Raw genomic sequence first — 21842 nt, 5'->3', positions numbered from 1 at the left:
GGTAGCTCGGTCTGACTGATCTCCAGAGTGAGATATTTAAGAGAAACGGGAACTCATCTTGTTTTCCAGTAACTGAGAAGCTGCTCCAACTTCCTCACTAGTGGACACGAACACACAAGAGGAAGACACTTGCAAATGGTTTCTCATCCCAACGTTGAATATCATCTGACTCACTCCTGTCACATTTGATAATGCAAGCACACCAAGAGCCTGCAAACCTCTCTGAGGGGAGAGCAGACTGAGCACACTGAGGGCAGTGGCTCCAGGACTTAAACACACAACATTTCACAGAATGTCTCAATCTCATCAAACAGAACCACAACAAGAAAATGAGATGCAGCTTTAATGTACATTACATTGGCACCAGTGATTCCCTGCCCATTGTAACACAGAACTGAGGGGAGGAAACAAAGGATAATAAAAAGAGGCCCTTTAATGGAAAAAAAAAATTTGGAGGGAGACTTGCTTTTAAAGGTCTGAGATGCACATTGCACCCCTGTTTAAACAGACAGGCTCAACCCATCAGTCACACTTCAAAAAACACCGAAAAAAACCAAAAAAAAACCCCAACAACAACCTGGTTGGTTTAAAAACAACAACCAAAAAACCCAATCAGGACCGTGCTGGTGTAGCACTAATAACCCAAAGTTCAAAGACAGTTCAAACAGTCCATTCTTACAGGCTGTCCCAAGCCATCACTGGAGATTGTTATGAGATGCAACTCTGGTCATTCCTACCCTGACCAGGTTGTGCTAAGAGGAAAAGATTTCAAATCACAACTGTACTAAAAGGCTTTTGTTCACCAAAGATACGAGGTACACTCCAAACCCAAACCTCTGGGCCTGCAAGAAGCAAACAAGTTTTTTTTTTAAAAACAGTCTACAAGACGAAGACATTAGATTTAAAAGCAAACAAACAAACAAAAAAACCCCCCACACAGAAAAAAAATGGATTTCTGCGAATTTGTAGCTAAACAACCTTCGTGAAAATATATTTAATCACAACGTTCTTCACAGGTTGATGTGAGAAATGATTTCAACCAATTTTTAAAAGCCAGTAAACGAGAGCTGCACCAACTGGTTGCGCTCCGTATCTTTCAAAACCTGCAAAGTTCCCCAAACAATTTGTTTCAGTTATAAATCCTTCTTTCAAGGTTTCCTCAGCTCTTTGATCACCAGGGATACAACTTGTATGTCAATATTCTTACAGTGATACCCTCAGCCACATTTACGAGGACACCTGTGGTGATACATTATCCACACATCAATCCAGCTCTTACACTACTGCCAATCTTCCAGCGTCTTCCTGCACAAAGCTTCCCCAGTGGCTCTCCCAGCAGACTTCGTAGCCTTTAGCTATGCAAAACCTCAAGAGGGCAACACCCCGAATTCCCTAAAAACACAGAGTAGGGGTGGTGTACTAATGTCTCCCACTGATCTTTAATCCATGATAACTTTCAAAAGAAATGTATGATTGTTTTCAGGCTGCTGCGGGATAATGAACTATTATATCTGAGAAATCTTTTAATGACATGTAAGTTTAGCCTATTTTTGGGTCACAACAGGCCTTAGTTAAAAGTGCTGATTCATTCCAAGGCTAATCCATTTTTCTTTCTTCTCCTAACTCATCATTACATCAACTTTCAATTAGTGGGGAACCCGTAGGATACAGAATGAAACACTCACAATTCTGTACTCATAAAGTTGGAATAATAAATTCTGGAATCACAGTGGCTTCGATTTAACCATAAAAAGCCCAACAGCTTCTGGCCAAATAGGAAAGATTGCCCTTCCCAAGAGAACAGAAAGGAGGGGGAAAGATGCCACTTATACAAAGAGGACCACACATGTGCCAGAGCTGCTGATGGTCTGTGAGATCCACTCATTCCAGTGCCAAAACACCATTCCCACTCTGACTTAAACTGGGAAAGTGCAAAGCCCAAGAACTCCAAAGCAAATTTGACTTTCATTCTACCTCAGAAAAAGTCCAAAATCACAGCTGTGGGGCCTTACTCAAAGTAAACTTCTGAATTACACACTGGAGGGAAGGAGAGAGGGGAAAATGAGGAGCATAAAAAGAATAAAAAAGGGGGGGCAACATCTGCTCGTCAAAGTGATTCTTAAAAAAATTCCCCTTGTGTAATGAAGTTCCTCTTTCACTTCAGAGCCAATAAAACATTTGTTCACGTCCAATTCTCTCCATAAAAGGAAAATAAAGCATTTAAATTGAACTTACTCACACAAAGAGTAGAACTTTGTATCTCTAACAGACTGAGCCTACAACAGTATCTGTAGATCATTATCACATGGATTGGGATATGAAACACTAGTCCAAAATTACTCAGGGTCAGGAAGAAAACCAGTATCCTAATACAGGAATGATTTTTTAAATTTAAAAAGAGGCACTACTTACAATATTTCAAAGGAACAGAGATATATGAAACTGATAAATGCTGCCTTTTTCTTTAATATAACATACTATTTAAAACACCAGCAATCTCTACAAGAAAAGTCTATTGCTGCTCTTTTGGCTTATGGGCAAAAAGGAAAAATCAAAGAGTCCCCTTATATGAATAATGCAGAAATGCAGATACTAAATGCCAAAAGCAGTAACTTACTCCAGAATCTTTAAGTCAAGACAGCTGAGGCACAAGATTCTTCATGGAAAAGATCAGAGATAACTAAAACCATTTCCTAATTAGTGTCTCAAATTAGAAGAACTGTTCCAGGTCAAGAACAAATTAAAACAAGAATAGAACTCGTTATGGCTCCATTGCAATAACCTGGAAGGGATATCACAATGCAGGTCACTGAAACCCCAGGGTATATTCTTTGACCACAGACTAATTTTAAGCTCCCAATTAAATTACAGTAGTACAGTATCTCCATTGTAAGTCTCAGTAAAAGCTAAGGCACTAAACCCCTCCCTTGCTGGGAGATTCCAATCAGGAGATCAATGCCTTGACAACAAAAACCTCCCCCCAGGGCCTTGACAAGGGGTCAATCCCTCCTACACAACAAAACAGGATTTTCAGACCATGCATTAGTGTGGACACATTCAAAAACTTCCCCAAAAGTGGAGTTCTGGGAGGACCTCAATATGTGGAAGTGATGTACTCCCCAAGCAGAATCAGGCCTTATCTAAAAATACTAACATGCATATCCTGCACCAGGACAGATGCTGGTTGGTCCCAGCTGGTTTGCAGCAATATTGCCAGTCCAGAGCCATAAAGCCTCCCTGGAAAAACAGGGAGTATCCAATTAAGTTGACTCTCAGGCAGCTGTTGGGAGGCTGGGCTCTTCTGGCAAAGCTATAAAAGCAAAGAGCAATCTTCACCTCAGACCTCCACTTAATCAGTGGCAAGAAAGAGTAAAAATATAACTCCATACAGAGGACAGATGAATCACTCATTGATACAAACTAGAATAGTTGCAAGGCTTTTCTAAGTTTTATGTGGGCTGCTTCACAGTTAAAAAAACAACAACTCATGCTTTTGGCTGCTCATCCCCACAAATGTACTCATTAACAACACCAGAACCCTGCCCTTGGTGGCCTGACATGAGGTTAGCACTGAAACCAAAGGGTCAGTGCTGCAGGGCAGGGAGGCTGTGCCACAGGATCCAGGACTGGCTGCAGCTTCAGGAGTGATCCAAGAAGGGGACACAGGGCTGAAGTGACAAAGTTCATCAGTGTACAGAAATCTTAAAATTCATCAGTTGCACTGAAAATTTTTAATACTAAAAGACCAAGGGATAAATGTCAGATTAAATACAATATGCAAAGAACACGTGAGGAAAAACACAACCAAAACCCCCAAAGAACTGTAACTATATGAAGCTGCAGGCCTTAAACTATTGCTCCTCAGCAAATGTAACAGAATCAAGGGGGCAGTAATATGAAAACTAATCAGAAATGTTCCCTAACATTCTGCTAAGAAACAAGTATTTTGATACTGTAAGTCTGTTTCTGTGTCAGCCCCTGAATACTCTGAATACCTGCACTCAACCCATCTCAAAAAATACTAAAATGAACTAAAAAAAAAGTAACTTTACTCCACACAGTACATGTTTACATTAGGGGAGTTTCATGCTGTAATTAATGTACACATGGACTCAAAATGGGTTTAGAAAGATGCAGAGAAGGTGTGGCCATCAGTGGCTGCTGGAACACAATAGCCCAGACACAGCCTCCAGCTGAGTGAGTCACTGCAGCTCCACTGCAGGAAGCCAAGACCTTACACAAGGAGGAAGATGATGTCCAGTGCTAAATGTCTCACCAACACAGCCAGCACTGGAGGGGCCCATCTAACCCAGTCTACAATGGTAAATTGTACAGATATCCAGAGAAGAAAAGAGGAACAGTTCATGTGTAAAGAGTTCTCCATTACTTTTCATTGTGAAAATTGCATAGTTCACTTCAGATGGGAACTGCTCCCAGAACGATACAGGACAGGATTTCAACATTGTGAAGGGGAGAATCTACTTCCAAAGCAGGAAGCTTAAAGCATAATCCATTACAGAGGTACAATAAACTGAATATGATCTGTGGCAATGAACAGTGAGTAGGAGAAAGCTGACTAATACAGGTAGCTGGCAGCACAGTCCAAGGGCCATGTGAAAGGTCAGCTCAGATCTGTCTGAGTGCTGAAAAACCTTGCAAAGCCAAGCACACCCCAGCAGGGTTATCTGATCCCTGCCATTAGGACCCCAGAGCTTGTTTGCACCCATTTGGATGATGCCCTCTCCCCTCCAGTTAGTAAATCAGGAATTTTGGGAACCGCAACTGAGGGGAAAAAATGTGCTTTTAGAAGATTTTGATTAGATATGGCCAGACTTCTCATTCTGGACTGCAATCCTGATCAGGAACAGCTAAATCCTGTTAGATTCAAAGCAAACTAAGAAAATGGTATAACTGTATTTGCTTTGTGAGAATTTTAAACTAGGGAGCCCCGAAGGGTTCAGAATGGTACCCTGGGGGTAGCTCATATACCTCCACAAATGTGAACCTGCAGCTCACAAAAGTCACCTATGGGCAGTTTTCAGTAGCTGACCAGACTGCAGAGCAGCTCTTTTATCAGCATATTGCCCTGTGTTTAATAATTTCAGCCTTTTTTGCAAGTTAAAAATAATTTTTCTTCCCAACAAACAAGCTTCAGGGTGAACTTATTACTCATAATGCAAATAGCATCACCAGTCTCTAATCTCACTGCGACATCATGCAGGTGTTTGTAATCCAAACAGAGACAGGTGGACTGAAACACAAACTTTTCAAAGACAAGAAAGCTCAACAGAGTTTACAGAAACATTAGAAGCCTCTTTTTACTCAGGCTCCTCCTTTTTACGTTACCTAAAGGGAGTGAAGGTAACAGCTTGCAAGATTCCCAGACATAACAAGCTGTAAAGGGAAGGGGTGGAAGCCAGGAAATGTGGGTCAACTCTAATCACTTTGGTTATCTTTATTTTTTGTGACCCTGGAGAGAAAGTTGGTGGTTTCACTCTGAGTTTTCCTAAGCAGGAAGGTTGGACTCCATGATCTTACAGGTCTTTTCCAACCTAAACAATTCCATGATTTTAGGGCGAGTCCCAACAGTCTTTATCTGTCCACCCTGGCAGGGAGCAAGTGACACTCAACCTAATGGGCAATTTTCAGGGAAAAGAAAAAAAAGAGGAATGTATCCCTTTCTAGTAAGGAATAAGGAAGAGTCGAGGCAGCTTGATGCTGGAATAAAGTTTAAACACCCTGACACAAACAGCCAAACCAGACAAACCCACACAGTTTTGGACAAACTGTAGTTTCATGAGAGGTAGGGCAGAGGCGTTGGTGCAAGATATATTTTAAGAAATAAGGACAGAAGTGAAGGCAAGGAGGAAGCAAAAGCAACTTCTGCTTCCTCCATTCCAGTGGTCAGCAGAGCTGAATTGCAGCCCACACTTTATCACTTCCAGGGTTAAGGACACTCTTGTCAAAGCAGTCATTGAGGGCATGCAAAATGTTACAGACACACAAAATTTAGCTGTGGAATACATGCACAACAGGCTTTCCTGATATTGCCTGGACAAGGCATGTTTGTCAAGCTGATGTTCATGTCACCAAAATTCAAGCATTATTTGAAGGCAGCTTGGGAAAAACAGCATTTTAAATGCCAAATTTCACCTTTAAAGGTTTTCCCTGTCCTTGTCTCCATCATGGCTGCCACTTCCTCCTCATTTTTTTCTGTGCATTTGGCTCTTCCCTTCTTCTGCAACTGCAGGGACACACTTTGAACCCTTGCTTGGCTCCCCTTCCCAAGAATTTGGGCGTTTCCCCTGATTAGTTATGCCTCCAGTAGTAGTAAAGATTAGAGCACAAGACCTGAACTGCTCAGAAGCTCAGGGAAACACCTCTTCAGTAGAAGTGGCAGATTTTCCAGAGGAAATCACAAAAGATACACAATTCTGCAGCTTAAAATCCTATTTATTCTGAAATAAATTCACTTAGACCAGGAATCTAAGCATAGCTCTTCCCAAGCAGATCATAATCTACTGTTAACAGCAGAAAGTAAAAGCCAGATCAAATGGTTACAATATCATTTTCATACTTATGCTAAAGCTTTGTAGGTAACAAAAGAATACTCAGAATTTGACTGCACATAAGGACTTATAATGGAAAAACCAACTCAAGCTCAGCAAGAGTTGCAAGAATTTAAAATTTTGTGCCAATTTTTCCACAAACCAGAGGGCTGACTAGTCTTCTGCACTAGCAGAGCTGCTATGATTAGTGGAACCTGCTGGCTCATACATAACTCATGAAGAATTCCCCCCTTTCCTCCCAAGGGAAACAATTTTGCATAACAGCAGCACTTTTCACCCCCCCCCACCACATGTAAACCTGTAGAGTTTTAGTACAAGTTAGAGCAAGAAGTAGGTTGGCTCGATGCAGAAAGCATGAATTCCAGAGACGAATTATTTAAATAAGAGGTTTTAAAGACTAACAGTATAATTACAGTTCAGCTGAACTGAAAAAAAAAAACAAACCCCTGCTTTCTGCTCTCTGCATGAGGTCCAGCTGCAGTGGAGCCAACAGGCAGCTCCCGACAACGCGTGCAGGCTGACACGAACACATGCAAAGCAGCTCAATCCAGCAGGTACAAACAGAATAAATCCACTCTGTTAAGTATTCTCTTCTTATATTTTCTTTATAAAGGGCAGCAACGTTTGAACCTCGCAGTTCTAAGTTAATTACTCTACAGAGGCTGACAAGCTACTTCCTAGACAAAAATAGCTGCTCCTCACTTTTGCCTTATTCCAGTCCCCGTCCTGACCTGGCACCGTGGGATCAAAAACCAACTGACTGGGTGGATCTTCAATACCAGGACTGTCTATTTGTTTTCACAACCTCAAACTGTTGGGAGACAAAAGGATCCAAGATCAGGTAGAGAAATTCGAGTGAGCAATTATTCCTTAAGGGGATAAAAAGCCTCTTAGGCTCCTCAAGACATTTAAGACATTTTTAAAATGGGCTTTTATTCAGTATCTAGAGAAAAACACTATTCTTTTTGTAAAGAGAGAAATACAGGCTGAGGAAAATTATGAACACAACCATTTAAAATGCAAATTTCAGATACATCTCATAACTAATCAGGAAGTATTGTAGAACAGCATCTGGGATTCAGGACTATAATAAATATCCTAAAAATAATTTTCATGAGCAGTTTTGGAGACTGTCAGTTCACTTTTTGCTCCATTAGAGCTCAGCTGTACAACCCCATGTGTTTAGCACATGTCACCATGAAAAAAAACACATTCTGAAGTTTGTTAAAGCAATTCTCACTTGAGTTGTCAGATGGTGGCACCAATCATGCATACAAGCCATGGGAACAAGTTCAGGCTGCACCACAGACATTCTGCTTCACAACAGTTTCTGTTCCATTTGAACACCTACTCTTAGGAGGTGTTACAAGATGTCTTCAAAGTTGAAGGCTTATGTCACTCACACAGTGCTTTAAATACTCAGCAACAGGGCATGAGCCTCAAATATGACAAACAAGGACAGCCCAAGGGTTGATAGACTGACATGGACAATGCTGCTGGTCTAAAGAGGTTTGGCTATTTGAGGGAAAGTAATGACTTTATACAGGATTTCCAAACATATATAATGCAAAAAAACCCCCAAACAACCCACCCCCAAGATCACAGAAAGTATTCTCCTGTCTTATTTTCCCTCCCAAGGGCCAAAGCATCTAAAAACCACATTTACTTCCCTGTGTCCCTTCCAGTCACTGGTGTTTGCCCAGCCTGGAGATAACATTAACTGCCACTGCAGGGCCAGCAAGGGAAATGAAAGAGCAAGAAGCTGGGGGATGAAGCTGCAGATAAGACCTTGTGTATCCCACTGCTGCAGTATCAGTGTGCTGATCTGCCTCGAAATGCAGAACACATACAAGTCACCTACTCATTTGCATTTCGAATTGAACAGAATTGGAGAAAACTGGAAACGATAGAGATCAAAAGGCAGCTTTCCTAGAAAAAAGATAAATAAAGCAAGTAAAAAATAAAACAGAGACCTAGTGCCTCTTTTCACTAGTGCCCCAGTGAAACAGATAACTACACAAAAGCTGCATTTCTAAGTCTGTAAGACTGGGCACCAGAGAAAGAATGAATGCATTTGCCTGGACACTTTTCTATATAAATATTCCATTCACAAGCCTCAGCTCCATCTCCCTGGCTAGAACTCATCCCACCAGCACTAAAAGAAGCAAGTGAGGGCAGGGAGGAAGAAGGGAAATAGGCTTATCCTTTGCTACACATCGTGCTAATTAAGACCTCCAGAGTAGCTGCTCAGACATTAACTAACTCAGACATGTTCATCCAGCGTCCCCTGTGAGTTCTGTAAATCACATGAATCCCACAATGTGGTTACCACTACTCCAGCTACCTGGGATTGAGCTTGGCTATAGCTAGAGAAGATCCAGTCCCATGTCCTGGCCATGCAGTGCAGACATTCCCACAAACCTCTGTGTAGAGGGGTGTGACAGACCTACTGCTACAACAACCCTCAGCTGTCAAACCTGGAAAGGACATTCTGCAGTTCAACACCACAAACCAGAAGAATGCCACATAACACAGTCACACAGAAAAAAACTCAAACAAAACTCATGTGTGTTGTCAAATCCTTTGCTGATGTTCACTATGTGAATGGCTTTAAATGTGCTTTTATTGAAGGTGTGTGGGGGTGTGTGTGTAGGGGTGTTTGCTGGACCTTTTTTTAAAGTTGTTGTTCTGAAACCAGCTCTCATTTTTCAAGCCTTTCAAGACATGTGTAAATAAAATTATTAAAAATTTAGCAAAGGTTTTAATTCAGGGATAAACAGCAAGTTAAGTATGGAAATCTGCCATCATCAATATAATAGCTTACATTAACATAACAGCACTTGTGAAAATGTCCAAATGTATCTTTAGCAGTTCTTCTGGTTTAGATTTCTACTGTAAAATTAATCAGGTTTGGTAAATGACAATCCCTTTTTGCTCAATGTGAGATCATAAGATTTATTGGCTCCAGTGTTGTGAGGGTACTAATGCCTAATTTTCTAATTTTCAAAGAAATAGAATTAGTTTTGTCCAGCTTTCCCCTGAGGTTTAGGGTTCAGTTATTGATTTCTTGTATATAACCACTGGCAACTTTAAAGTACAAGGGATTTTATCAAGGGATCATATAGTTCACTGCTTAAGTCAGGTTGAGCTCTACACAGAAAAACTGGATTTCTTATCTCCCCTTGCTTAGTTGGATCTTTATGGATTAGAGAGAGAAATCAGGAAAGTTTGACTGTCACTACAAACAGGATTCCTCATCTCCCAGTTAGCAGGGCTCTGCATAGGAACTGGAAGGCTATGATACATTCCCAATCCTTTATACATGCCACTAACAGTCCTAATCTCTCTTTTCTCCCCCAATTGCAATCAAGCTTTTACCATTATAATTAAAAAAAAAAATTTAAATCAAAGCTAGTTCATTAACACGGAGGATGTCCAGAATAACAGATTATATTGATCTGAAATCCTCAGCCAATTCCCAATCACAACAGTTGAGAGGAGAGAAACATCCCTGCACCGAAGAGGGAGGCAACAATTTTGTGTTGCCAGTAAATAAAACCAAAAGCACATGACACTGGTCACAGTTTGACATGCAGGTTGAACAGAGCAGATAAATAATTTATCAAGCCAAAATGTGATTTGCTGCTCTGCCTGTGCTGACACTTGTCAGGAGTCTGTCACACCCAGCATATCACAAGCTGGACCTCGCAGAGAGGCTGTAACAGCACTTGCATTAAACTGGCAAAAGGCAGCAGAGTTTCAAATTAGCACAGTCTTGCTGGTTATCAGAGAACACAACACGTGTTAAGGCAATAGAACAAAACCAGCTGAGCTGACCATCAGCTTTAATCAGCTTTTGTTTGACATTCAGAACTCCAGCAGCCTCAGGTAGCACACAGCTCGTCAGTGGTCATCTTTCTCTGCTTTCAGTGACATGTTCAAATAATCATCATGTAAAGTTTCTAAATGAAAACAAAGATGCTGTTTTTAAGGAGGAGTGTGTGTACTCCCTGCTTGCAAAGACCATTTTACACCTTTGGTGTGAAATACTCCATATTTATGTTTTCTGCACACCTCTAACATCACAACCCTGCTCTAAGCAGGTCCAAGCTCTCTTACAAATACAGAACACGAGTGTTTTCTTTTTTAGGTACACACACCTTGTGGAGGTTCAGCAGTTCCTCCCCACACCCGTCACCCTGACGCCTAAAGAAGCTGGCTAATAGAACACAAACCATCTTGAGATCACTCTCCTATATGAGGAAAAATATTTGAGAAGTCTGCACTAAAACAGAAGCATTGAGTAGCTGGGCAGACCAGAAGAATGCAATCTCTTAGAGCAGCATTTCTTTGTGACACAGATCTCCAACTGCTGGCACGCCAAATCAGCTACCTTAAATATAACTGTACTTGGTTTTATGATTCTTTGTAATGTTCTGACAATTTTGCCTTCTTAGACTGCAATATTGATCACATATTGATGACAAATATCACCTTAATTCAAGGCAGGCAGCCAGAGAACACAACCTAAGAGCACCTTTACAAATCAAGCATCACATACAGCAGAGCTGCCACTCACAGCTAAGTCAGAATAATCGAGGTTGGAAGGGCCTCTGGAAGTCACCCAATCCATCCTCCTGCTCAAAGCAAGTCTAATTAGATCAAAGTGCTCAGGGATCTGCCTGGGTATCTCCAAGGGTGGGGATTCCACAACTTTTCTGGGCAACCTGTTCTAATATTTGACCTATTTCACTGTAAAGCTCACAGTGCTTGCAATTTGTCTGAGTCATTAATTCAGAAAACTGCTTCTCACATATTAAAATCAACATGACCACACTGAGTCCATCCCCTTAAAAAAAATGGGGCATGACAGAGGAGTGTGTAAGGAAGGGAGAGAGAGAGTGAAGACAATTTCACCCAAAACGGGAAAAATCTTCACACCACTCTTCAGCAAGCCATGAATTTCTGTTCTCTAGCACAGACAGAACATAACAGCCAATGTGGGTGAGGTCACAGACAAGGGATGAGAAAGAGCAGAAGGGACACACTGCTCCCCTCATTTATTGTACTCCTCCCTCTATTTGGAACTGTTCCATTCTATCCCGACACACAAAAAAGGTTTTCACGCAGGAACTGAAAATGCCATCTCAGCATCAACTGTTTGCAAACACTCCATCCTCTTAAAGGCTGACAAAGAAAATAAGTGTGGTGATAAACACCCACGTGGACAGAACCTGTGGTGACTGTTCAAGTGTATGGTTGGAGTAGGAAAAATAATCTTGACTTTGCTGAACAAAGTTGCCAAGTGATCAAAATCCTATCAAAGGAAATCTTTCTTTTAGCACATAGGGAAGCTGGTTTGTGTGTCACACAAAAGTGAAAACCTCAAAATTCAAGATGATGGCCTTCTACTTAAAACACCACCTGAGTAATTTTACTCATAAAAACAATCTCTAAGCTGAATTAATTATGCTGACAGCTACTGGGAACAGGAACTTATTCAGTTCTTGAGAAGATCACTTCCCAGCTATGCCCCAACCCCATGACAGAAGGAGAAAGAGGAAATGGAGCAGTGGTTTATAGTTTTAAAAACAAAACAAAACTATTCCAGTATTTGAGATACTAATTAATACATTTAATTCTGCATTAACCATACAGAAATGATTTTCACAGCACCATGGCATTAACTGTACACCTCTGATTAGTTTTAAGAGGAGCAGAGAAAAGAAATGGCAATGAGATGACAAAGAACAGTGATTTTTCTTCCCTTTTTCCCATCTGGGTGCTGCCAAACCACCAGCACACCTCATATCTGAATACTTGCCACATAGTACAAAGGCCAATAGTTTTGGGGAACATAAAACCTGAATAACAAACATGGAGACTGAAGCTAATTACTCCCAACTTCAATAGATACAGCAGAAGTGAAAAAGCATCAGGGCAACCACCAACTCTTCAAAAATTTAAATTTTAAGTAGAAATCCCTCAGTTTCCTTATTTCAGTTTTTTAAATAAATAGGACAGGCCACCTTCACACCCCACAACCCCCCACAGGGTGCCAGTCATCAAGTTCATGTGAAGCAACCTCCAGCACAGGAAACGAGCAGAGCTGGAGGGCTGCAGCACTCTGCTGTACTCAGAAGACACAGAAGGAAGCAGCAATCTCACCTCCCTGTGGAAAAGGTTCAGCAAGGAGTAGTATTTAGAGTCTTTAAGGTTTAGAGAAAGCTGTCAGTGAGCACCACCTGAAAGGCAGTACCACACACTGCTACAGAGCCACGAGACAGAAGGGTGAGGGACCCACTGCACTGCCAGGCTACAGAAATCACAGGAGCAGCTTTTACCACACAGTGCCCACAAAAAAAAAATAAAAAAAAAAGGCCAAGTACTTTTCCTCTTCACTCAGCTGTTTTACAATTGCAAGGCAAAGGTCAACTATCTTCATTCACTTTTGGAAACCAGCCACAAGATTACTAACAACCAGCTTAATGGCTACAGTTCAAGTGCTGTTCAATCAGGTCCCAAATCTGTGGGTAGGCAGCAGTAATGGCACATGACATCATAGGCAAGTTATCTGCTGAGGTCAGAGCAGGCAGACTGGGCACCTCTGCCTTCGCTCCCCACAGAGAGAATGGGAACTGCCAAGGAGTGGGAATCACACTGTTCCAGATTTTGTTCTTTCCTTAGTGTGGCCAAGGCTACAAAACAACCTTTTGCCATCCTCAGATATCCCATCAGACCGAGGTGGTTGTCTGGGGGTGCATCACGACAGGTATCCCACAGTTAAAGTCGTCACTGCACACCAAGGGACACCTCAAGAGCAAAGGGGGCAGGTGCATTTAACATGTTACAAGTTTATTTCTCTTCCCAATTCATTCAGGGACAGGAGGACTGACCTGGTTAATGAGAGAGATCACATGGGGCACATGACTGGGATACCCTGAGACTTCTCAGTCGTGAGCAGAGCTCCAACAAATAGATCTGGAATGTCTGATGAAAATAAAATTTCCACAACCTCAAACCCATTTGAAGTGAAACAGACTTTTCAAAATGACAAAGTGCCACTGAAGTGAACTGTAACAATTCTAACTCGTTTTGGTTTATTTGTCTGAAATTTGCCAGCTTGACTCTGACCATGCTGCACAGAACTCAGCTCAACTGTGTGCTGAAGGATTCCTGAAACTCCTGAAGTTTCCACTGACTGTAGGGATAATCTTGAGGAATTTACCATTTCTATGACTCAGTTTATGCATACAAGAAATAAACATGTGAAATTTGTAAACATTTTCAGAATATGAGCTGAAAGGAAAGGAAATACAGAATAAAGAATGGTTCATCGATGCTGTGAAGACATGTTTGGCCTAGTTATTGGATAAAGTAGGAAAATCCCTCTGTATTTCAGGAAAAATACAGTTATAAATGCAGTGTAACAGCATACATACCACCTTGTGTCTATTTGTGTGACAAAATTTGTATCTATGGGAGAACATCAAGTGGATAAGACTCCAGAACATCTTACTATCAGCCAATGTGCACAGATGCAAGACTTCTATCACAGACTGAACTTTAAAAAGTCTAAAAAAATGTTATATTTCCTTTAATTCTTAGATAAGAACATATTTCTAAACAAATGCAAATTTTAGAAGACATTTTTTCAGGTACTTCAGCAAACTTCCACACCAAACTAGACTAAAATAGTTGAGAATACACTTTAAAATAAACTTTATTATACTTAATTCTTCCTTCCTGTTCAGCATTTTCTACAAGCTGATTTTAGCTGTGCTCTACTTCAAATACACTGTAAAAGTTGAGGGTAATTAGTAGTAACCCAAAATAGAAGAATACAGCTCAGGTTAAAAAAAATAAATGCAAGGTTACCACAGAAGGCTTATAAAATTCTGACAGTCTCAAATGTTTAAAACAACCAAAGGAAATATTCTGATAATTTATACACACTCTGGCAGTGAGGTGTACAGGTCTAACAGGAGCTTTTAGGCCAATTATGGGCCAGGGATGTATATAGATGCATTTATTTTATAAGTTAACAGTCTCAAAGCAGGATATATTTTTGCAGCCTTTATCTGTTGATGCTCACGTGCTTTAAACAAAGCCACAGTTATGTTATTGAAATATCAGCTACCAAAGACATATATTAAGTTTATACACAGAGGTTATTTTTTCCAACTTATCTTAAAATAGTAGTTAAAAATCAAGCCCTTCCTTGGCAAAAATTTTGAGCAGATGAGTAATCCCACTGAGGTCTGCAGGACTTGATTTGTCAGCACACACACAGTTACATCTGCAGAAAGGCACCTCTCAAAACTGCTTTGACTCAAAGCATTTTAGAAAAAAGTGGCTTAAAAATACTTTAATATTAAATACATCACACTAAGAAGGTAAAGACCACCTTAAATGTTTATAGAGAATAGTGACTCTGAATGAACTCCATTAAAACATTCTGCAATACGGTCTTATTCCTTGGAAGCAACAAAGCCCTGAGCTATGCTTCACTGAGGCCAAATCACTATGGATTTCTGCATTTTACTCCCCCTCCAAAATAAAATTTTAGGCTTGTTCTGCGTGTCCAGTTTTATTAAAGTTTTAGAAATTCAAATATTTTTCAAATTCCAGCAATATAGCCAAGATGAAGTCTTAAAAGCCTTTGATATATTGAAAGAACTGTAGACCAAAATTCCTCTAATGCACTCCAACATTCACTTACATCTGCGCAGATCCATTAAATATTCAGCCACAAGCTTATCACTTGAGTTCATCAGGACTGAAGATAAAACTCAGCTTCAATATTTGACAGCCTGATGCTAAAAGATTATCTACTGAGAAATAATCCAATCACTGTTCTTTGATATTGGGATCCTTGGCAGGAGGCAAGGAAGAGGAATACCAAATTGATCTTGATTATTTTATGGGGCTTCCTCTCATAAGGGGAATTCAGTGTAGAGATTATCTTCTACTTCTGCTTATTTGGTATTGTGTTTATGACTAAGTTTTCAAATATTCCAATCTCAGAGGAGAGTCTTTAGAGACCGGGATGCATGCTTAACACTGAAATAAAACGCCTTCTCCTGGTCTTAGAGAGGTGTGACTGAGATTTCGGAGATCTTGAGGCTCCCTATTAAAAGGAGATGGCGCTCCCCGGGGACCCACAAGAGCGTCAGGTCTGACGGACAGGAAGAGACTCAGAGAGCAGCCGAACAGCCCAGGGGTAAAGAGGAACCTCCCGAGCCCTCACCCTCCACCTACCTTAAGGACATCTCCCCGCTTGAAGCTCAGCTCGTCATCCGCCGTGGCTTTGAAGTCGTACTTGGCGATGGCTTCCATGCTGGGGCTGCCGCGCCCGGCGGTGCGGGCGGTGGGCAGGAAGCGCTCCCCGAAGCCTCCGCTGCTCCCGCGGCGGCTCCCGGCTCCGTGCGAGGCGCCGGCCCCGTCTCTCACATACAGGGAGGCCGGGGGACGATCCGCCCTAGGGGAGGGGGAGGAGGAGGAAGAGACGGGCCATTAGGGGAAGTGGCACGGATCGATGGCCGGGGCCGCGCCCAGCGCCGCTCCCTCCGCCCGGCGCGGCGCGGCCGCCGCTTCCTCCCGCTGCCGCTCGCCCGGGCCGGGCCCGCCCCGAGTGACGCGTCCCGCGGCCAAGGACCAACCCGCCGGCCCCGGGGGCGGCCCCGGCACCGACCCGCGCCCCGGGGCTCAGAGAGCTCCGCTGCCCGCGGGGGAGCCGCGCCGGGAGGGTCCGCCCCGCTCCCGCCTCCCTCGGGAATCCTCCCGCTCCTCGCATCGGTGATCACGGCGATGGGCGAGGGGATGCGCTCCGCTCCCACCACATGCTGCCCCGGGAAAGACCCGTGTGGACACGCAGCCTGCACCCATGGCTTGGGATCCGTGGATTTCTTCCATTCATACAGCTCGGGCAGATTCAACTCCAGCGAGTTAGACAAAGCAGAGAGTGCTGCCGGGTTCTTGGAATTGAAATGCCTATCAAAAAGTGTCCTCAAATAACATTACACAGAGTAATGTACACTTTTATGTTCACTGGAACATAAAAGCAACCACCCTGAAATTCCAGGGTTTTGAGCAGCAGAACACTTTAAAAAATATTCATAAGGACAGTGTGAGGGACAGAAGGTTTGTGTATCTCTTATGGGCCCACAGAAGAAATTACATCAAACCGGGCAAAGCATATATACACACTGAAACCACTGAAAAGGCTTAAATCTTGATCTCAGGTTATAACAGGAAGGATTTAATCTAACTCCAGCTACACTTGATAGCAGAGAGGGCAAACAATCCGAAAAAAAAATAAAGACAGTATACAAGTTAAAACCCATGAATATCCCCCTGAAGAACAAGCAGAGAGCTGGTACTTGTCAATGACAATTCGACAGGAGAGATCTGACAAACACTGGTGAACCCACGCACCTGCTAATTCAGGCTCTGTGGTTGCAGCCCAGAAAGAGCCCTGCTGCATGCAAAGGCAGCAGATGGCAACAGTAATTTCTCATTTCAGAGAAAAACATGCCTTACATAAATGCAGCTCAGCAATTAACACACTTATATTCCACGAGTCCCGTGTTTGCCCAACCTTGAGCTCCCTGTAAAGAAAAACGAAGCTCAAGGCAAACACCAGAACTGAGATTCTATCACAGGAATCTGGCAGAACGAGAAGAGGTACGTACAGGATTTACCTTGATCAATAAAAAAAGACCAGCTTAGCAGAGTCCCCACGTGGACAGAGCTCTGGGATTTCTCTGGTCCTCCCACACAGCGATACCGAAACATCAGCGAGACTGACAAGGCTGTCACGAGCCAGGAAGATCCCCAAGCTGCCCGTGCTACCCTGACTGGTGGAAATAAATACACTGTGTCCAAGCTTCGACCAGCACACATAGTTAAAGTCATCCAGTGTATCATCCGAACTGCATTGGTAATTCTAAAAGACTGAATTTTAAAGGTGATGAAAAAGCACTTTTCTGATGTGTGCCTTCCACACCACACCAGCACACTCCCACAAACAGCAACAATAACTTTCCTTCACCAGAAGTATTTTCCCTTTGCCGCCTCTATTGTGTTGTGTTCACCATCTCGTCTTTCCAACCTGGCCTCTTGGGGTTTTTGTAACTGATGGTATTGATAATTTTCTGCCATTATTGCAACATTAAGGAGCAACACGAGTGATCATGTACGAAGCAGTGGAAAATGCAAATGTTTGCTCAACGCTTGCACTTACACTGTCCTATACCTGTTATGGTGAACAGCATCTATTTCTATTCCTCCTTAAGTGACAAATATCACTGGCAGCAACCTTTGGGTGTTTCTAACAGCACTGCACCACATGTGAAGATGTGTGTGATTACATGGGCACACAAACACCTTTCAGCTTGAAAACCTGGAGTTCCAAACCTAAGAATGTAACAGCAAGTTGCACAAATTAAAAGGCTCAGGCACAGCTAAAGAAAGAAACTTCAGCTGGTAAAAGTTCCTTTCTTTGGGGTACACAAGTATTGCTACCCAGTACTGCATTACCAGTGAAGAACTGCTTTTATTTTTAACTGAAGGGGTTAACACACAACTGCCTTAGAGAAACTGATGCAGCATTTCCAAGAACTACACTGGCATTTCCCTGAGCTTAGCAGCAGCACAATATCGGGAAATTTTCCAGCACAATTCAAGATGAAAGAAGATTCATCATGCAATTTTCTTTACACATGCATTGGGATTACTACCACCATCATATATATTGTCAGCATATAAAGCAGTGATGTTTTCAGGTAACAATGTTAACAGCAGCTGCAGCCTAGAACAAAACTAACCATCCTGACTTTAGGCAAAAGCGTAGCTGAAGTTTAGGCAACAAACTTACATGTAAAACAGGGAAAAGCTTTGGAAATATTAAACCAAGGCACAGCAAATGTCAGGAAAGGTAAACTCAGAACGTAATTCCCTTAAAGTCACATTTGCTGTTCACAACCTTATTCAACAAGTTCTCACACACGGTCAGGCACGTAATTATTAAAATATGAACAAATCAACTGCACGAGGGGAAAAGTGACCTTACTGGGGTAGGTCTGTGCCCACTGAGAGCACAGCTGTACACGCTTCATGCAGAGAGCAGGGCAGCAGGACACGTTACTGTAGTGAGCCCCAGCAGACTGCAAATGGAATAAGAGTGGTATGAATGAATAACAGGCAATATATGAATACAATGATTACGTGTTACAAAAATTACCAGGTGATCTTGCTAGAGGAATGACTAAGATTTCTCAGAATATCAATATCTCTCACCTTACTGTGGCTTAGAGCAAGATACTTCCTTTGCTCTTAAAAAAAAAAAAAAAAGTGGGGGGGAGAGGATGAAAAGGCAGCAGATGCAGCCAACAGTAAATGCTCAGCAGCAGTAGTGCTGCAGCTCAGGATGGAATATAAGTAATTATAAATACAAAACTCCCTGTTGTGGCCAACAGGAAACAATTCTCACTTGCTTTTCAACAGATATTTCAAAAGCCACACAGGCAAAGGTGGGCTTTTTACACTGCTCTTACAAACAGCATGGTTTTTAAACAAGAGAGAGCTTTCTCATTGTTCTCTTTCCACTGTTTTACTGCTCTTCTGGAAAGTGATACAGGCAGGAATAGAACAGATAGTTTAGAAAAGCCAAAGTGAGGGAAGAAAGAAGATACAATCAGTGGGAGATTTTGGAAAGAATCAGATCCTAAGCTTCATCAGCTGTTCTAGGACAAAACATTATTAAGGGTGGTGGAGAGAAAAATGTGTGGATACATCATCTGGAAGACATGCAGAAATGGAAGTGTCAGGCTGTAGACAAAAGAATAGAAAGCAAAAATTATACGGGCAGAACACTTATTCAAATTAGCCAAATAAGGAAGTATAACATGATAAAGGAATGAGGTAAAATCTAAATTCAATTATCAACATACAAACCCCAGAACACTCAGGATCACAAATGATACTCAGGATCCAGCTGCTTAAAGCCATTCAACTTCCTTAAGGACCACAAGACAACTCCAGATATCACTTACAAAACTAAGCTACAGCACAAAGCACAGATAATACTTATCAGATCAAAACATTTTATCAGGTAATAAAAAACTTCACCTCTGCCAAAACTTATTTGCTAGCACATTTTTTTTTCTTATTTTAAACTGCATAAAGTAGCTTTAAATGTCATGAGCTTGGCTGGCATTATGAAATACTCAAAACACTGCGTGACTTAATCAACATAAGAGATGATAACAACTGAAAGGTCTTTTTTTGGTACGAATTCTCAATATCCAAAGTTTGCATAGAAATGGATTACAAACAACACCATGTTTGAAGATTAACCATCTGTGATCCTTCAGATTTTGTCCCTTGACCTCAGGCATTTACTAAGTTTTAAAACAAGGAATTAACTTCCCTAAGCACCGTATCTGTGAATTGCTCTCGCAATTATTAGCTGTGCTACAGAACAGTTTTCTCTTTAGGTTATAAAAGAGATGTCTGAGTCAGATGTTGTGGGAGTTAACAAGACTGCATCACTGTCTTCAGAGATCATTCGAAACTATATTGGCAAGTCGAACCTTACCCCCACAAAACTAACACTGAACGTCAGGCAGGAAGCTCAGAAAAGAAGGAAGAGGCTACAAGAAACACGTCCTTCTCCATCACAGAAACTCGCGTCTGAAGCACGACCCGAAAGGCGTTTAGAGACACAAAGGTAGGGGTGTTATCCTGCCTACATGCTGCTCAGCCTTTTAACCTCTGGGAGCGGCGCAAAGTTATGCAGCGCTCTGTAGGGCACATAAAGATAAGCCCCAAGAACCACGAGCAGAGCACACTCCACCGCAGAGGAAAAAACCCCAAAATGAGCCCCGGCCCGGCGGTCCCCAGCACGGAGCGGTACACGAGCTGGGGCTCCCGCCGAGCGCACAACGCCTCTACAGCCCGGACCTTATTCCACTCCCGGGGGCAGCAGAGGCCCAGGGTCACGGGGCCGGCGCTGAGGCGGCTCCCAGCGCGGAGCACAGGCCGCGGCACCGGGGGCTCGGCGTGTGCGCCCCCCCCGCCGCCCCTCCCCACCCAAGCACGGCGGGCGCTGAGGGCTGCGTGCCCGGCCCGCCGCACTCACCGCGCAGCGCTGGGCGTTCCCGCCGCCTGCCCGGCCCCGCGCGGCCCGGCCCGGCCGCCGCTCCAGCGCCGCCTCAGCCGCCGCCGCTCCTGCCCGGCCCGGCCCGGCCCCCCCCGCCCGCCGCGCCGCCGGCCCCGCCGCAGCTCTCGCGAGAGCCGCCCTGTCAGCGCCCTCCGCGCCGCCGGCGCCTGCGCGCCCCCGCCCCGCGCGTGCGCGTGCCGGGCTGCCCCGCCCCAGCCGCGGGAGTCACCGGGAAGGACCGGGAATTACGGGAGCGCTGGAGGAGCCGGCGCGGAGGGGAGAGGAGCTATAGCAGATCTGAGCAGCGCGGGCCGGGCAGTAGACCTGAAAAGAGGTGGTAGCCAGGCGGGGGCCGGGCTCTCCTCCCAGGCAGCCAGCGGCAGGACGGAAGGACACAGGGTTAAGCTGCGGCTGGGGAGGGTTAGGTTGGACACGAGCAGGAATCTCTTCACAGGAGTGGTTAGACAGTGGAAGGAGCTGCCCAGGATGGTGGTAGAGTCCTCGTCCCTGGAGGTGCTTAAGGGCAGACTGGACGTGGCACTCGGTGCCATGGTCCGTATGGCAAAGTGGTGCTGGGGCACAGGTTGGACTCGATGGTCTCGGAGGTCTTTTCCAACCTAACTGATTCTGTGATTCTGCTGTCGAGGCTCTGTTAACACCCCGGGGAGAAGGCCACGAGCACAGGTTCCCAGAGGTGAAACCACCCCAGCTTTGTGCAAAATATTTGCCCAGTTTATCAGTGTCTGCACTTTTCTGTCAGACAGGGAACGTACCACGCCACAGAGCCAGCAAGGACAAAGCAGTTTAGAAGCTCCTGTAACTACCAGGGCAAACTCCCATTCCAGCAATACAGCCGACCTTGTCCAGCTGGCACTGAAGGGTGTGGAGCTGCTCCCCAAGCTCAGAGCAAACAACACACCCCGTAGAGCCATTATTTGACACCTGCCACCCCTCAGGAGCAGTGATTACGGCGCCCGTGCTGCAGGAATAAACACTGTGATCACACACTGCAATTACAAGGTGCACAGAGGGCAAAATTCACATTGCACAGGTGACTAATGCCAGGGTTTGCCTGGGTGACCCTCCTGACATACTTTTGGCTTGAAAAC

The 21842-nt window shown here is 43.5% G+C and overlaps 1 protein-coding gene across 1 annotated transcript in view; it reads right to left on the bottom strand.

Annotated features, from left to right (window-relative positions):
- The window catches only part of GRB2 (growth factor receptor bound protein 2), a 49290-nt gene extending 28419 nt beyond the window's left edge, over window positions 1-20871 (bottom strand). Inside the window, exons 1-2 of the mRNA XM_032706343.1 lie at window positions 20713-20871; window positions 15831-16050 (exon numbers count right to left, since the gene is read on the bottom strand). Of these exons, the coding sequence (XP_032562234.1) occupies window positions 15831-15908 (78 nt within the window). The 5' untranslated portion in view covers window positions 15909-16050; window positions 20713-20871. The remainder of the gene's footprint in view (window positions 1-15830; window positions 16051-20712) is intronic.
- Window positions 20872-21842: the final 971 nt, after the last annotated feature.

Source organism: Chiroxiphia lanceolata, chromosome 19, assembly GCF_009829145.1.
Source record: "Chiroxiphia lanceolata isolate bChiLan1 chromosome 19, bChiLan1.pri, whole genome shotgun sequence".
In the NCBI taxonomy this organism is placed as follows: Eukaryota; Metazoa; Chordata; class Aves; order Passeriformes; family Pipridae; genus Chiroxiphia; species Chiroxiphia lanceolata.
The sequence above is the reverse complement of the archived record's forward strand: the minus strand, read 5'-3'. Positions and strand labels throughout refer to the sequence as shown.